Source organism: Opisthorchis viverrini (genome assembly GCF_000715545.1).
Source record: "Opisthorchis viverrini unplaced genomic scaffold opera_v5_92, whole genome shotgun sequence".
NCBI classification, from domain to species: Eukaryota; Metazoa; Platyhelminthes; class Trematoda; order Opisthorchiida; family Opisthorchiidae; genus Opisthorchis; species Opisthorchis viverrini.
This window is the reverse complement of record NW_008751748.1, coordinates 622,212-635,970: the sequence shown is the minus strand read 5'-3', so window position 1 is coordinate 635,970 and position 13,759 is coordinate 622,212. Positions and strand designations below refer to the sequence as shown.

The window sequence follows — 13,759 nt, the reverse complement described above, 5'->3', positions numbered from 1 at the left end:
CACCTGTTCTCCCACATGAACCTACTTTCTGCTCAACTTGTGGTCCTAACCTCAGTTTGACTGAGTAGCAGTGGGAAATAGCAGCACGGAGTCTCTTTATAAGTAGTGTATTGTGTTTACTTCAACTATACTTGTAATGTTTTGGTTTGCTTCAATTTGGACAATTCTTCGAAAATTTGAACAACCTTTGTTTCCTAGTCCCGCTTCTTCCCTGAAAACGTTTATGTAACTTCCCAAACCTTTTGTAGAACTCATCCCGTCATGTCGGTTTTGTAATCTCCAATTACAATTAATTGTAGTTGTTTGTAAAATCGCAAGAGATTCCTTTCAAAACAGTTAAGAGCAGGTAAGCGCTCAAAGAACGAAAGATCACACCAGTCATGAGAAAGATATTTGGGCCAGTAGAATAAACCTGACAGTTCCTGGTACAATGAAGTTTAGCTTGGTTCTAAACGAATCATACTGTAATCCCAAAAAGGAATTGCATTTGCGTCAAATTGGGACATCTAACCAATAAGGACAACAGCTGAAGAAATTTCGCCCCGTGAGTACACATTCAACAAGTATACTCCTAACTATCTTTAAGTGTCGCTTACTTTGGGTAGTTTTCCGAAGCATTCTTTGAAGTTAGGGGTTTCTTCCTGTGGACATCCAGTACGGTTCCATCTATATTCCAAGACTGCCATTTTCTCTTTGGATTCCTACAAGTCAATCCTCATCAACTGCGAACAAGCTCCTACATTTTCCACAAAACGGAAATCCTCAACGTACAGTGCATCAGAAGGCAATTGGCTTTTCCGTTTCAATTGTTCACCAATGTCGTTGATAATTTCTTGATAGATCTTTGTGAATCTGATTGATTTTCCGGGATGTTTGTGAAATTCCTGCATACGGGAACTAGTTTTCAACTCATCGGCTCGTAGACATTCTAATATGTCAATCACCAGACTGTGGTTGCCCCATAGTCTCTGCCATGCTAGGAAGGTACACGTAACTTTCACCTATATTGGGGGGAATGTAAACAATGATTTATTCCGGGTGCACAATACGGAGTCATGATAAAATAGCGCCGTTACATTGGAATAGGAACGGTGCGGATAAATCGTGCCATTTAAATTCTTCAAAGTTGAAACAACCACCAATCCGGAGCATGAGCCAAGGGTAGAAGATAACTAGGTGCTCTCGGTAAAACTGCGGATTGAGGGAGGTGTCTGACTAGAGTTACTGCACCATTGTTGTTGATCTCATTCATGCATGCAATGGATTGAGCTCGTAGATCATGGAAAGCCATGCTGACTTTGGGGGGTTGGAGTTTTCCTACTATTCTCATTATATACAACATGGTCCCGTCTTGTTGTCTTCTCTTTGAACCTATACCGACTTTCTTGTTTTTGATATGAACGTAAACCGCTCTTTGATCTTGTCATCGCACGTCCTGCTTAAACCAACACGTGAGTTTCACTATCCCGTAGCCACCTTGCCTCAGGTCGGTGTGAATTCTGGGATCCCGTTTCAAATTCCTAAAACGGTATATAGACTTTAGGTTCATAAAATTCTATTATTTTATTGTTGTATTCATGGTACTGCATTTGTTGATAATCTCCATTTGAACGATTTGACCTTTTGGGTTTTGCGCGTAACTCGAAGTGGTCCAACTGATTGCTGGAAACAATCAGTAACTCGAATTTTGCCACATTCAACCGCTATCTGTTACCGCACCAATTCAAGGAGTGCAATATTTTTAAGAACAGTTATACATAATACCAACCATCGAGATGTGTATGTTTAGTTGCTCAACTTTGCTTTCGTCATCTTCTGCGTGGGAATAATTGAACTGAACTGAGTATCTCAAATCTCAACGGCCGCTACTTACATGACTTTAGCAGAAGTCAATCCAGTTGTAACAATGTGAGCCACAGACGGTCTATAGAATCCAGCACTTCGCAGAGGACTAAACAACGTCATTGTAGGACCCAAACAACAACGTTAGTCTCGAAACCGTACCTACCATGTTGGTATATGGACAGAAAAAAGAATGTACGTCTCAACCACCTGAGTTTAAACTTGAACAACCGTCCGGGACTAGTGGATCTCTCCGTTCGCAATAAACATTCACCAAAATCTCCAAACTAAGATTGTCTTAATGGTGCGTACGCCTGGTTTGAAGACAACGTGAGATGGGTCTGATTGGCCAATTCGATAATTCAGCTCTAGAGTAAGTTCCTTAGTACGCAGCAGTACGCACTCCGTTTGTCTGAATGCTCCACAAGATTTATCCGAGTGGACCATAACCCTCTTCCCAATTTGTATATTCAGAATGGTTTAAAAAAGATATAAACTTCCACACACACTGCAACGCCACACTGTTCCGGTCTAACGAGCCTTCCTGGAGTGCGTACGGAGGAGCAAGAGATTTGGAGGAGTCATTATTCTCTCAGATGATCACACCTAATTGTCAGAATAGGTTGAACCATGGCTGCTGGCCCGACCGATCTACAGAGAGGAAAACGATGGTATCCACAATCTCTATGTCTACGGTAGACAAACTATCTCCAATAAATACTTTGTGGTGACCGTTGATAGCTCGGCGCACAATCCGATCGACCAAGAGGTTAAACAGTTTGAACAACAGCAACCAGTACCTTCAAACTTTCAATGCCAGTTCATATGTTGACTGCTCTCTTTCATTAATAAGGATGCTGCTTAGCTGAGTAACAGCAGTCATCCGATTCCAAATAGCTTCGATGTCTGGTTTGGCTGTTTTTTTGCTGCATAGAGATTTTCCGAGTGGGCGAAAGCCAGTACTGTTTGGTCTAACATGCAAATGACTCGTTGGCGAAGTATTCTATAAGAAGATTGGTAATGATTTTAGCTGCCCCAATCAAATGGAATCACAAACAGTGAAGGACCACAGGGATAACAGCAGTACATATCCTGTGGATTTCTGCGTGGATTATGAAGTCACTCAGGATCTCCAAGTTACCATCGCCAGTTACCAAGTAGTGATTTTATGTTTCATCAAAAGTTGCTCGCATCGTGTTGTAGAATCGTTCCTGGTGACGCTGTTTGTAATCCAGTGTAGGTGTATAGGTTGTCGATCTTGAAGGCAAAAATGTTTGTTCGTGAAGCTGCGGCTCTAAAACTTATTGATGGAAATGAGGCTAAACCATCCAGAGCGTGAAGACTCAGTTTACTGGGTATGCCGTGTTGATGCAAATCATCATCTGGACAAATATTGAGAAGTCAGAGGGAGCTGTCTGTGACAAACACTTGCATTTGGTGGAGACCCTGTTCGGCTATTCAGGCTTCTGATGAGCTGGATCTGCCCAAGTTATATTTGTATAGAGCGCTCAGTGACATAATGTGACTTCTGACATCTTTCAGTATCGGGCAAAGCCATGTTTACTAACAGTGAGTTATTGAGCTTACTGGTAAAAACGGTCACTAGGTTATCAAAGATGCGCGCACACCGGGGACGAAACACCAATCACCAAGTGTGATTAGAGATGTCCTGAGTTTTCTGACGGGTGTGTCACAAAATGCTTCCAACTTCCCACCCGGACCTTACTTTAGGAAATACCCCCATCCTTTGCAGAGTAAAACAAGGCCAGTAAAATAACAGGATTTGCGGCGTTGTTGAACGAGTCCATTATTTTGTGCATTCAGTGCAATGAGTCACAGTGGTACTCAAGATTGGCACAGTGGAATTGAATTTTCAAAAGCTATGGCGTGTCCCTGATGGACTAAACGGACAGAGATACTGTAGCGGTTGCCCATCTGGTTAGTGCATCCTAGTGCATTCTAGCCTTCTGATTTATCTAGTAGCTTTTGTTGTTAACAAGAGAGAACACTAATAATACGATTGCTTCAGTGGACAATGAAATTTGGTGAGCTCCAAAAATATGAACGTAGATTTGGGTGGGTTTGATTTGAGCACATACGCAACAGAATACAACATTTTGACGTAAAAAGTTTTATTCAACTCGCAAAGGCTTTGCAGCTGATAGATTGTGCAGCTAAGGAGGCCCGGTCACATCCATGTAACCGTTTGTGCAATCCTCACACGCTCGCAATAGCTTCTTTGAAATAAACGTTAAGCCCAATCTGGCTAGTGTTTGTCACCAGCTACTGGACGTTTACTGCCATAGCTTTGACGTAGCGCCAGGCTGAAATCTACCGCACTGAATGTAGCTCTGCCTGAAAGTGTGGTCTGACCACTTTAGAGGACATTGAGTGCCTTGTCGATCCGTTTATTGCTGCGCTTCCTTGGTGAAATTTCGCATGTCGTAAGAAATAGTCAAGCCAAGCATTATCTACTGGGGCTACCGAGCTTGACAGCACTCGTCCTACGGGCAGTTGTAGGAACCGACCTTGGAGGTATAGGAACATCGCCTCTCACCACGCTGAGTTCTCCGACCGTAAATCTGTCACCTACAGGTTTCCGCTCCTCTTACCATCCTCAATTATTGTAACCTGATGAACGTACTTCCGCCACCCATCCTAACACTGAAGCATGCGGAAATTACGCATACATTCGCCTACTTGTCGCCCTCGTTGCGCTGGGCAGTGCCACAAAATAAACAAATATTTCTACAGCTCTTTAATGCATTTGACGCTACAGTATATTCAGGTAGGCAAATCCAGGTTAGTTTGCACAACGCATTAGCGGCTCCAGCCAGGCTTTCTATCCCAGGGTCAGATGCATGTCACAGAAAACAATATCAAAGAATACGATATTTCGAAAGACAAGAATGGTCCATCTATTCTTAAATGTGCCACACTAGTTTGGTTCTTTGACGTGACATTACCACAACTCGAGAGTGTGGTTGGGAGGCAAGGGGTGCAATAGCATATTATGCTGGGTTGAACGACCGACTGAAGCATACCTCGAACCTGTCCTGGTATGTATTAAGCACCGCGGCTTTGAATGATTGGATAGAAACGGATTTCTAAGGACGAGTAAAGAACGCAAGCAAGTTTGAATACTGTTACTCAATTTCAAATGCACTCAATATAAATACAAGCAATTAGAGACATCTATGTATGATTCCTCGTCGTTTTGCAGTCATTTATTCTACGCCACATCCCAGCAACAAATTGTAGTGAAGTTTAAATCATATGTAGGATACGGACCCACTGATCCGTTTAAGAAATGAAGTGAACGAACATCAGTCTCATCCTAAGAATGAAGGGAATTGAATTTACGAATACTGTGAAACAAGATGGCCATTCACAGTGATTCCTAAAACATTTATTTAACCAGACGGAAATTCGGGTATCAAACGGAAGGCCACGGGTGTTGAAAATTCAATTATCTGCCTGTGAGATAGGGTTTCTTCGATGGCACTAATTCCCCTGTGATTTAAAACACACTTAAGCACCCGTCGCAGTGAATCATGGGAATGATTCGCATAACATCGGCCACACGATTGAATCCCATTATGGATTGCGCATATGTGCCACCGCTGATAAGGATTTCACAAAAGTTGATTGCGTGGTTCCCAGGCGAAGTGAGCCAAAATACACGGGGTCTACAGCAACTGTCGTCTCACCACGAACTTCAGCTAGAAACGCATAAACAAGTACAGATCCCGGATAGCTCCAGGTTAGCTCGTGGTTTGTGAAAAAAATCGAGCATATGTTGATTGGAATGAACATCCGAACTGAAATTCCGACCTACACATATTGGGGTCTATTTGTGTGCATGAGAGATAAACAATTATTATGGAGTTAAAAGTATCGAGTGCTGGCTGTAAACATCGGTAAGGATCAAACTCACTGTCACACATAAGCACATAAACACCTCCGTTCAACTGGGGTTGAACAAAATATTTTTTGATCACTCTCGTCTGACTGTCGGTATTACTACTGGTGAAGACGTGGACACTACCCTCATTCGATAAACTATTAAACCGAGACAACTAGCTGTTTCTCTTGAATCTTTCGCTTGTGCTTCGACATCTCAGCCTTCGGCCTGAAAAGAATTTAATTTCACCTAAAGCGAGCGACCGCATGCCCCAGAAGTTGAAACAGTGCCTTGTTATTCCAGACGATGGGTCGTTTTTAGTTCGGAAAGTGGACTTGTTTTCTGGCTGAAAATTTGTCTGTGACACAAACAGACACAAATCATTAACTGCAATTGCTTTCTCGTGCAACTCCCAATGGAAAGTGTTCTGATATCATTGATGTTATGTTATCGGGCGAAGAGTACTCGTAGATATTCAGTCGATGACTTCTCGCAGTACGGCGAACGACTAAAGTGGTGAGCATAAAAATTGTGAACGTCTAACGTGCATGTTCGGACAACCGTGCTGTTTGCAAACACGCGTTAAGTGAACAGCCTATTTTACTCAGCAAGCCCAAATAAATTTGCTGTGCAAATACTGCTTGCACTCGCTAATCAATATTCCGTTTGAACAATGGAACAAGAACGGAACACTTTCCATTGGGAGTTGCACGAGAAAGCAATTGCAGTTAATGATTTGTGTCTGTTTGTGTCACAGACAAATTTTCAGCCAGAAAACAAGTCCACTTTCCGAACTAAAAACGACCCATCGTCTGGAATAACAAGGCACTGTTTCAACTTCTGGGGCATGCGGTCGCTCGCTTTAGGTGAAATTAAATTCTTTTCAGGCCGAAGGCTGAGATGTCGAAGCACAAGCGAAAGATTCAAGAGAAACAGCTAGTTGTCTCGGTTTAATAGTTTATCGAATGAGGGTAGTGTCCACGTCTTCACCAGTAGTAATACCGACAGTCAGACGAGAGTGATCAAAAAATATTTTGTTCAACCCCAGTTGAACGGAGGTGTTTATGTGCTTATGTGTGACAGTGAGTTTGATCCTTACCGATGTTTACAGCCAGCACTCGATACTTTTAACTCCACAATAATTGTTTATCTCTCATGCACACAAATAGACCCCAATATGTGTAGGTCGGAATTTCAGTTCGGATGTTCATTCCAATCAACATATGCTCGATTTTTTTCACAAACCACGAGCTAACCTGGAGCTATCCGGGATCTGTACTTGTTTATGCGTTTCTAGCTGAAGTTCGTGGTGAGACGACAGTTGCTGTAGACCCCGTGTATTTTGGCTCACTTCGCCTGGGAACCACGCAATCAACTTTTGTGAAATCCTTATCAGCGGTGGCACATATGCGCAATCCATAATGGGATTCAAGCGTGTGGCCGATGTTATGCGAATCATTCCCATGATTCACTGCGACGGGTGCTTAAGTGTGTTTTAAATCACAGGGGAATTAGTGCCATCGAAGAAACCCTATCTCACAGGCAGATAATTGAATTTTCAACACCCGTGGCCTTCCGTTTGATAATCGAATTTCTGTTCGGTCAGATGAATATGGCAAGGCGCACTGTCGCTTTGGTAATTTCCTTGAAATTTTGTTGAATTCAAGCTGTTTACGAATCATTGTATTCGCATGAATGTCTGTTGTGGTAGACTGTGTTGCCGTGACCTATGCAGCGGGCTCCATGCTGCACTTGATGCCGATTCGCCTGGGACGACTGAATCCGAGCCCTGACAGCACGGACGACAGTTGGAGCAATATAGCCCTGGTGAAACCATATATGAGGCCGCTCAGTATGCGCTGAATCGATTTAATTTGTCGAAAGTTACGGCATTCTCAGGGTTGCCACTTCATAGTGTGGAATATCTATGTATAGTGATCTATTATACAAATTATCTACCGAGGTGATTGGTTTAAGTGAGCGAATTTTCAAAGTCATCATAAACAACACTGACTGTGAATAGGTTGCCTAATGTGATACGAAATCGGGAATTGCGGAAAAAGGTGACTGGTTTTACAGTTGAAATAATTCCATGAAAATTCTAGGATCTGCATGCGGAGGTGGCGTTTCTGTAGACAGTTTTTGCTCAATAATTGCTGTTACCAGTTAAAATTGCACACACTGCGTCCATTATCGGTGAAAAATCGCACAAGTTTGTTGTTAAACAGCAGTATTCCGTTGTAGCTTGCGAATTATGCCGGGAAGACCATGACGTTGATCAATCAGCCACATGAAACCTAGGTTGATCATAGCTGACAGCCGAAAGAACCTAGCTGACACACACGACTAACATGCGGCTAGGGGTACCAGATGCCTAATCAACTGGCCACATGGGACCTACTTCCAAAGTGAACCATTCCGGACTGTGCGTGTACGGCCCATTTTCGGGCCCTAAGATAAGAGACAAACCGTAGGTCCGTGCGGCGCAAACGCTGGAGATATTGCCGGAATCTGTGTGTTTGTAATGCGATAAACAAAACGCCTACTGTACGGTGTTGTTCAGGTGAGCCATACGGTGGAATATGTGCCGGCTGTTCGCAGAGTGTGTCCACGACCATGACATGGATATCAAATGATACATAGTGCTTCCTTAAGCAAAGCATTGCGTCGCAGCCGAACATGGGTCTTTCCGCCCGCCTTTGCGCCGCCAACTTGTCAATAACGAAAGCCTTAACTGGATGATAATTGCCCATAATTTTCTTTGCGTGAGTCAAACAATTTACGCATAGGAGCAAACTGTTCGCTCTCCACGAAGGCATACATCAACGGACGCTCGGTACCCATACCGTCCTTTATCAAGAAGGTATACAGCTTGTATCTACAGGCTGAATATTAGGTGCTTTAAAAAAACTTACCAAAGTGGTTTGTTGCGTGCGTTCCGTCTACATTCACTTCATCCGGAACAATGTCATGTGCTGCCATCGGGATAAGCATATATGGCTATAGTGACCTTCCTGTGACTGCCACACAAACCCACGTCCGGTCTCCCGAAGTTTTGCCAGGACCGAAGGCATATCATCTGCCAAAATAAACTTCAACTATGCAGCACCTACTTAACGGAGCGGTCGACGTTTCCGGTAGTAGCTGTAAATATCCTCAGTTGTAAGGATCTTGCCGGAATCGTCTACCACAAACTGCTGCACTTCACACGATGGCATGTCATATTTCAGAAGGGCCCTGCAGGTGCCACACTCATCCTCGGTTAACCGTCAATTAACCGGCAACCGATCGCACAAAATCTTTGTGTTCAAGAAAATAAGAGGTGACTGATAGGTGATCCCTTTGCTTCCGTAGACAAAACCGCACTGAACAGCTGGTGCTCCACGTGCTGCTTTTCATTAGAGAACACACCCAGCTTTCTAGCTTCTTTGGATTCCCCGAATTTCCGTTTGTCTTGGAGGTTGCTTGTTGCATTTGTAGTACATCCATTCGTAACGCAAAAAGCGCTGATGCTTTGATCAATGGATGAACGCACAAATACCACATACTTATCCTTCATCTATTGATTCAAAGCATTCTCAAATGCAGTGAAAGATGCAGGGAATGTTGAGATGTTCATTGAACTTCAACTGGTTCTCCACGTTAACACCAACTTAATTTGTAGACAACCGTCTGTCCCCGCATGTCACGTAGAAGTTGGAAAGAAATCTTTCGACAAACTTTGAATGTAGAAAACTTTGGGCTGCTAATATATTCATAAATGCACAAACTCGTTTTAGATTCAATAACAATACCTATACCAAGGACTAATGATCCACTCACGAAATTTAGTAGTGCTCTTGGTAATTTGTGCAGGATCTCCAGTGTCAATTACAAAATAACACGAAGGATTTAATGTGGAAGAGACTCATGCAAGCCTCTGAATCATGGTTGTCCCCAGTATCCGATTGATAACTGTGATTCCTGTTGAGTTTTGTCCTAGTTTTCCGATGTTAAAACGTTTTTTGTGTTTTATGAAGTCTTTTATTAGTGGAGCATTATCCGAATAAAACACGGAGTTTCCGTAAAAACCATGAGAACATTGGGATTAGTGTTTAGCCTCGGGTTTTGAAGAGTAACGTGTAACATCCATCCTCTTTGAAGCGTATCTCATTGGGCACTATACAGCCTCCAAGAAAAATCTGATCTTCTATAGATGAAAATGTTGGTAGCTCAGGTATCGTAGATGGTGGTCGTTGGCTCGTTCAAAGTGATGGCTCGTTTCAAAGTGATGCATAAGCCTTGCAAGATTCCTCCGTAAATCTAAAGCGTAGCTCACAATTCATCTGACGTTCTTGTACTATTAATTCGGTGGTTATCATATTGGGGAAGATAGTGTACATTTCAGTCCAAGGTGATGCTGAGTTTTAGGAATACATTAATTCTCATCTAACTGGTGATCTTCGTCTGGCTTCTTTCTTCATCTTCTCAGTACTATTAGAAGCCACAAGTTCGCAACGTGATAAAAATTTCTGAGTCAGTCAGAAAGTAGCTTTGAGTGTTGATTCGGCCTAATATTCGGTTATGACGCTTGTCGGATTCTGATTTTTACAGTTGAACTCACCAAAACGCGGATCGTATCCTTGATTTTCTGCAAGGATTCAGGAAACCCCAGGCGTCTGTGCTGGTTATCAATCGTAAGTTAGCTTATTATCTATCGGGAAATTGGTTTTCTCTTTGCTTCCTGTGGAACTATGCCCATGGTTTCCAATTCTGCAATGCCTTTGCCAATCGGCTGACCGATTGTGGGGAAGGTAATTCTTTGAAGGTGCATTTCAACGAAAATTTAGTTATGGGATTCTGCCGATTCTCCCGCTAAGGCCAAATCGATGTGCAGAATAGACTGCATCCAAGTTGGATTCAAGTGAAGCATTTGGTAAACGACAAATCGGAGAATGGTGGTGGGACAAAACCGGCCATTGGCTGTTACATGGCTTACACCAGCCTTATGAGCAATTTCCTTCAAGAAAATCCCAACAACTAGCTGGGTACTGCATGAAGGATTGCAAGTGGGTCAGGGATACGTGGCTCTAAGGACAGGGCCAGTCATGAAAAAAGCACACTTGCAGAAATCGACGCATCCCCAAGGTCACCATCGGTACGACGCGCTTCCGATAGCAGGTGCGTTGGCGGAGCTCACCGAACACGGCTTAGCAAAATAAGAGCAGTGGAGTGGGGCTGAAAGGGTTGACAACCGGAATACCGCCCTTGGCTGTACAGAACGAACAAGTTAACGACCATATCTGGCCATTTGGTAATCCTATATATTTACGCAGAAGCTATGTGTGTTCTGTCCTGACAATACAGCCGTGTCCAGAGCTCCCTGTCTTCTTATCGCGTAGTCTGGCAGGCTCAGTGCAGACGTAACCAATAGACGGCCACCCACGATACAACAGTGGCTTTGACTTTGATTTCTTGTGAACCTCATAGTTGAGTCTCACTGCGGCACCAAAAAGCATCATGCGTTGACTCATGAGGCAGAGCTATGGTGAATTACAGCGTAGTAGCAGTGCATAAGTTCTATATGGATCAACGTCCGTTAGCGTATCCTCTTTGCCCCTTTTGCTTTCAGTTCCCCAAATTGTATTCATTCATTTATGTACGTAGCTCACAATGTTGCAAGCCTGGACAGAGAATTCTGAGGGTCTGTTGATCATAGCCACACCACTCTCGTTTGAACGGCCGTGTTCCTGTTCTGGCGTAATTATTCCGGTGAGTCCACACCAGAACAAGAATACGGCCGTTCAAACGAGAGTGATGTGGCTATGAACAAACATACCTACCCCGCAAAACCACAAAATTTCAAGTCTGTTGATCCTTTGACACCCTTTACGTGCGATATTGATTCTGTACATATGAAGCCCGCACATATGGAGCCTAGAAAATTTGTCTTGCCATAGACACATCTAGAAAAATTTTGTCGTCCTCACCAGTCTGGTAATGCAATCTACTGGTGTTGCGACTACTCTCTTCAAGCAGATAGTAGACAACTGTCGTTGTGTGTTATTTTGGTAATGAGCTGCAAACATAAGTGTATTTTCCTTGACTCTGCCCGTATGAAAGCAAATTACAAGATCTACAAAGACATATTTTGAATGAAATTGTGTCTCGTAAAATGCATTCTTAGAGAGTCCATTAGAAAAAAAGATTATTACAGACGACTGTTTGTCCTTGAACTTTCACCGACTATAATTTTATCATACCCTGTAAGACCCATCCCTCCAACAAGAAGCACCTCAATCTTTTCAGAATAACTCTTTCAGTAATATCTCCGTTATTGTTGAATTGTTGTCGAATTTTTCTGATTATAAGTATGCCATTGAAGAGAACTCCCTCTGTCCAGTCATGTGAGTCCCACCATGCAAAGTCACATACGGCGCCCATCAAAAGTGACCCAGACTGTTTCTGTATGCGATATCTGTGTATGAGGTTCATTTTTCCGTAATGCTTTAAGACATATTTTGATTCTGTGCAGAGATCAGACAGTATAATGAGAGGGCTATCGATTTATGACTATTAAGCGAATGTTACTCACGGTGATTTTGCGACTTAGCGAACAGAGCGCTACAAAAGTATTTGATATACTTACCGCGTTTCCTCTTGAAGTACAAGTTTCTGCTTCCGCAAGATTTAGCAAAACTGCAGTTCTCGAGCATCCACTTGGTTGGAGTACTACATTCAGTTCGTAAACCGCTCCCTTGAACAGCTAGATAAATTTAATATCAGTATTTATACGACAAAACGTCTAACCCATTTGCGTCCTCCGAAAACTTGGCGCTGAACATACCAATAAAACTCATCACTTTGCCGGTTAAATCGTTCCACAGCCAATCTTGTTAGGTTGGCTATTCGATAGCTTCCCAACGCATCATCCGTGAGCTCCAAGGGCTCACCTAAATATGGTTTTGAGATGATCGCGCTGACAGCCAGCAAACAAAGTAACAGGCCTTGCAGCATCCACATCTTTCTAATCCACGACTTCATCCTTGAGATGCTTATATGTTTTTGCCCGATTGTTTATCTTGACTCTGAACTCAACTGTGATTGGCCAAAGTTACAAACCAGCAGTCAGCCAGTGTCCAAAATATATAAACAATTTCCTGTTGTCCAATGTCGGCAGACTCCATGAAACGCAACTCAACGGCTTCGATACAGAAGGTGCCATCTTGATGAAAAAAACAATGAACTGAAAAGAGATACTATTTAACACACCCGAACCTCTTAAAATGGTTATCACCACGACATTCGTGGAATTAAAATACGGTAGACAAGACAGGAAGAAGAACAGATTAGTCAGTATTGACAGATATTTCGTCTCATACCGATAGCCTATAAGTGGATACTCGTTTAAACTTTTATTATGTTGGGCAAGGAAAAGATGCGCGTCAGACATATTAAGAGGAGATGGGAAGTTCTTGAAGGGAACACTGCCAGCAAACAATGGTCCGATCGAGGTTCACTGGGTTTGCAAAGCATAAAATCCTCGCTTTATCAGCATGAAAGAAACCCACCAATTGGTTTCGAACTGTCCAAGAAAGACAGCTACATTAGAACTTCTCAGCTGTGGCAGTCTTCCGCTAATATCTTCCTTCGGTCTCTAATTATCAGCGGTTTCATATTTAAGTACACAATGAGAATGAGTTCACCTAATATGATCCTACCTGACACCATGAAACACACGCATTAAAGTGATCAATCTTGTCCCTTGATACGGCGATAGTTAAATGTGATATGCTTTTTTCGGGTAATATATAGTCTATGGTGTACACTGGGGTCATACCAAAATGGGCCTTCGATACGTGGTTCGCACCTCAAGTGAACACATGGGTTTGTAATTGCTAAAGAAACAATGTACTTATCATAATGCACACATCGGAAGATAGGAGAATAAGTTAGCGAAACACTCATTTGAGAATTTGATTTTGCGAGAGATTCACCTGAAACCCAGTCGAATCTCTCGCTTGTGATGTTTCC

At 42.8% G+C, this 13,759-nt stretch overlaps 1 protein-coding gene across 1 annotated transcript in view; it reads right to left on the bottom strand.

Annotated features, from left to right (window-relative positions):
• Positions 1-12,748, bottom strand: part of T265_05092 (hypothetical protein) — a gene marked incomplete at both ends in the record, with an annotated part of 51,899 nt that extends 39,151 nt beyond the window's left edge. Inside the window, 3 exons of the mRNA XM_009170009.1 lie at positions 597-701; positions 741-1,001; positions 12,536-12,748. Coding sequence (XP_009168273.1) covers positions 597-701; positions 741-1,001; positions 12,536-12,748 — 579 coding nt within the window. The remainder of the gene's footprint in view (positions 1-596; positions 702-740; positions 1,002-12,535) is intronic.
• Positions 12,749-13,759: the final 1,011 nt, after the last annotated feature.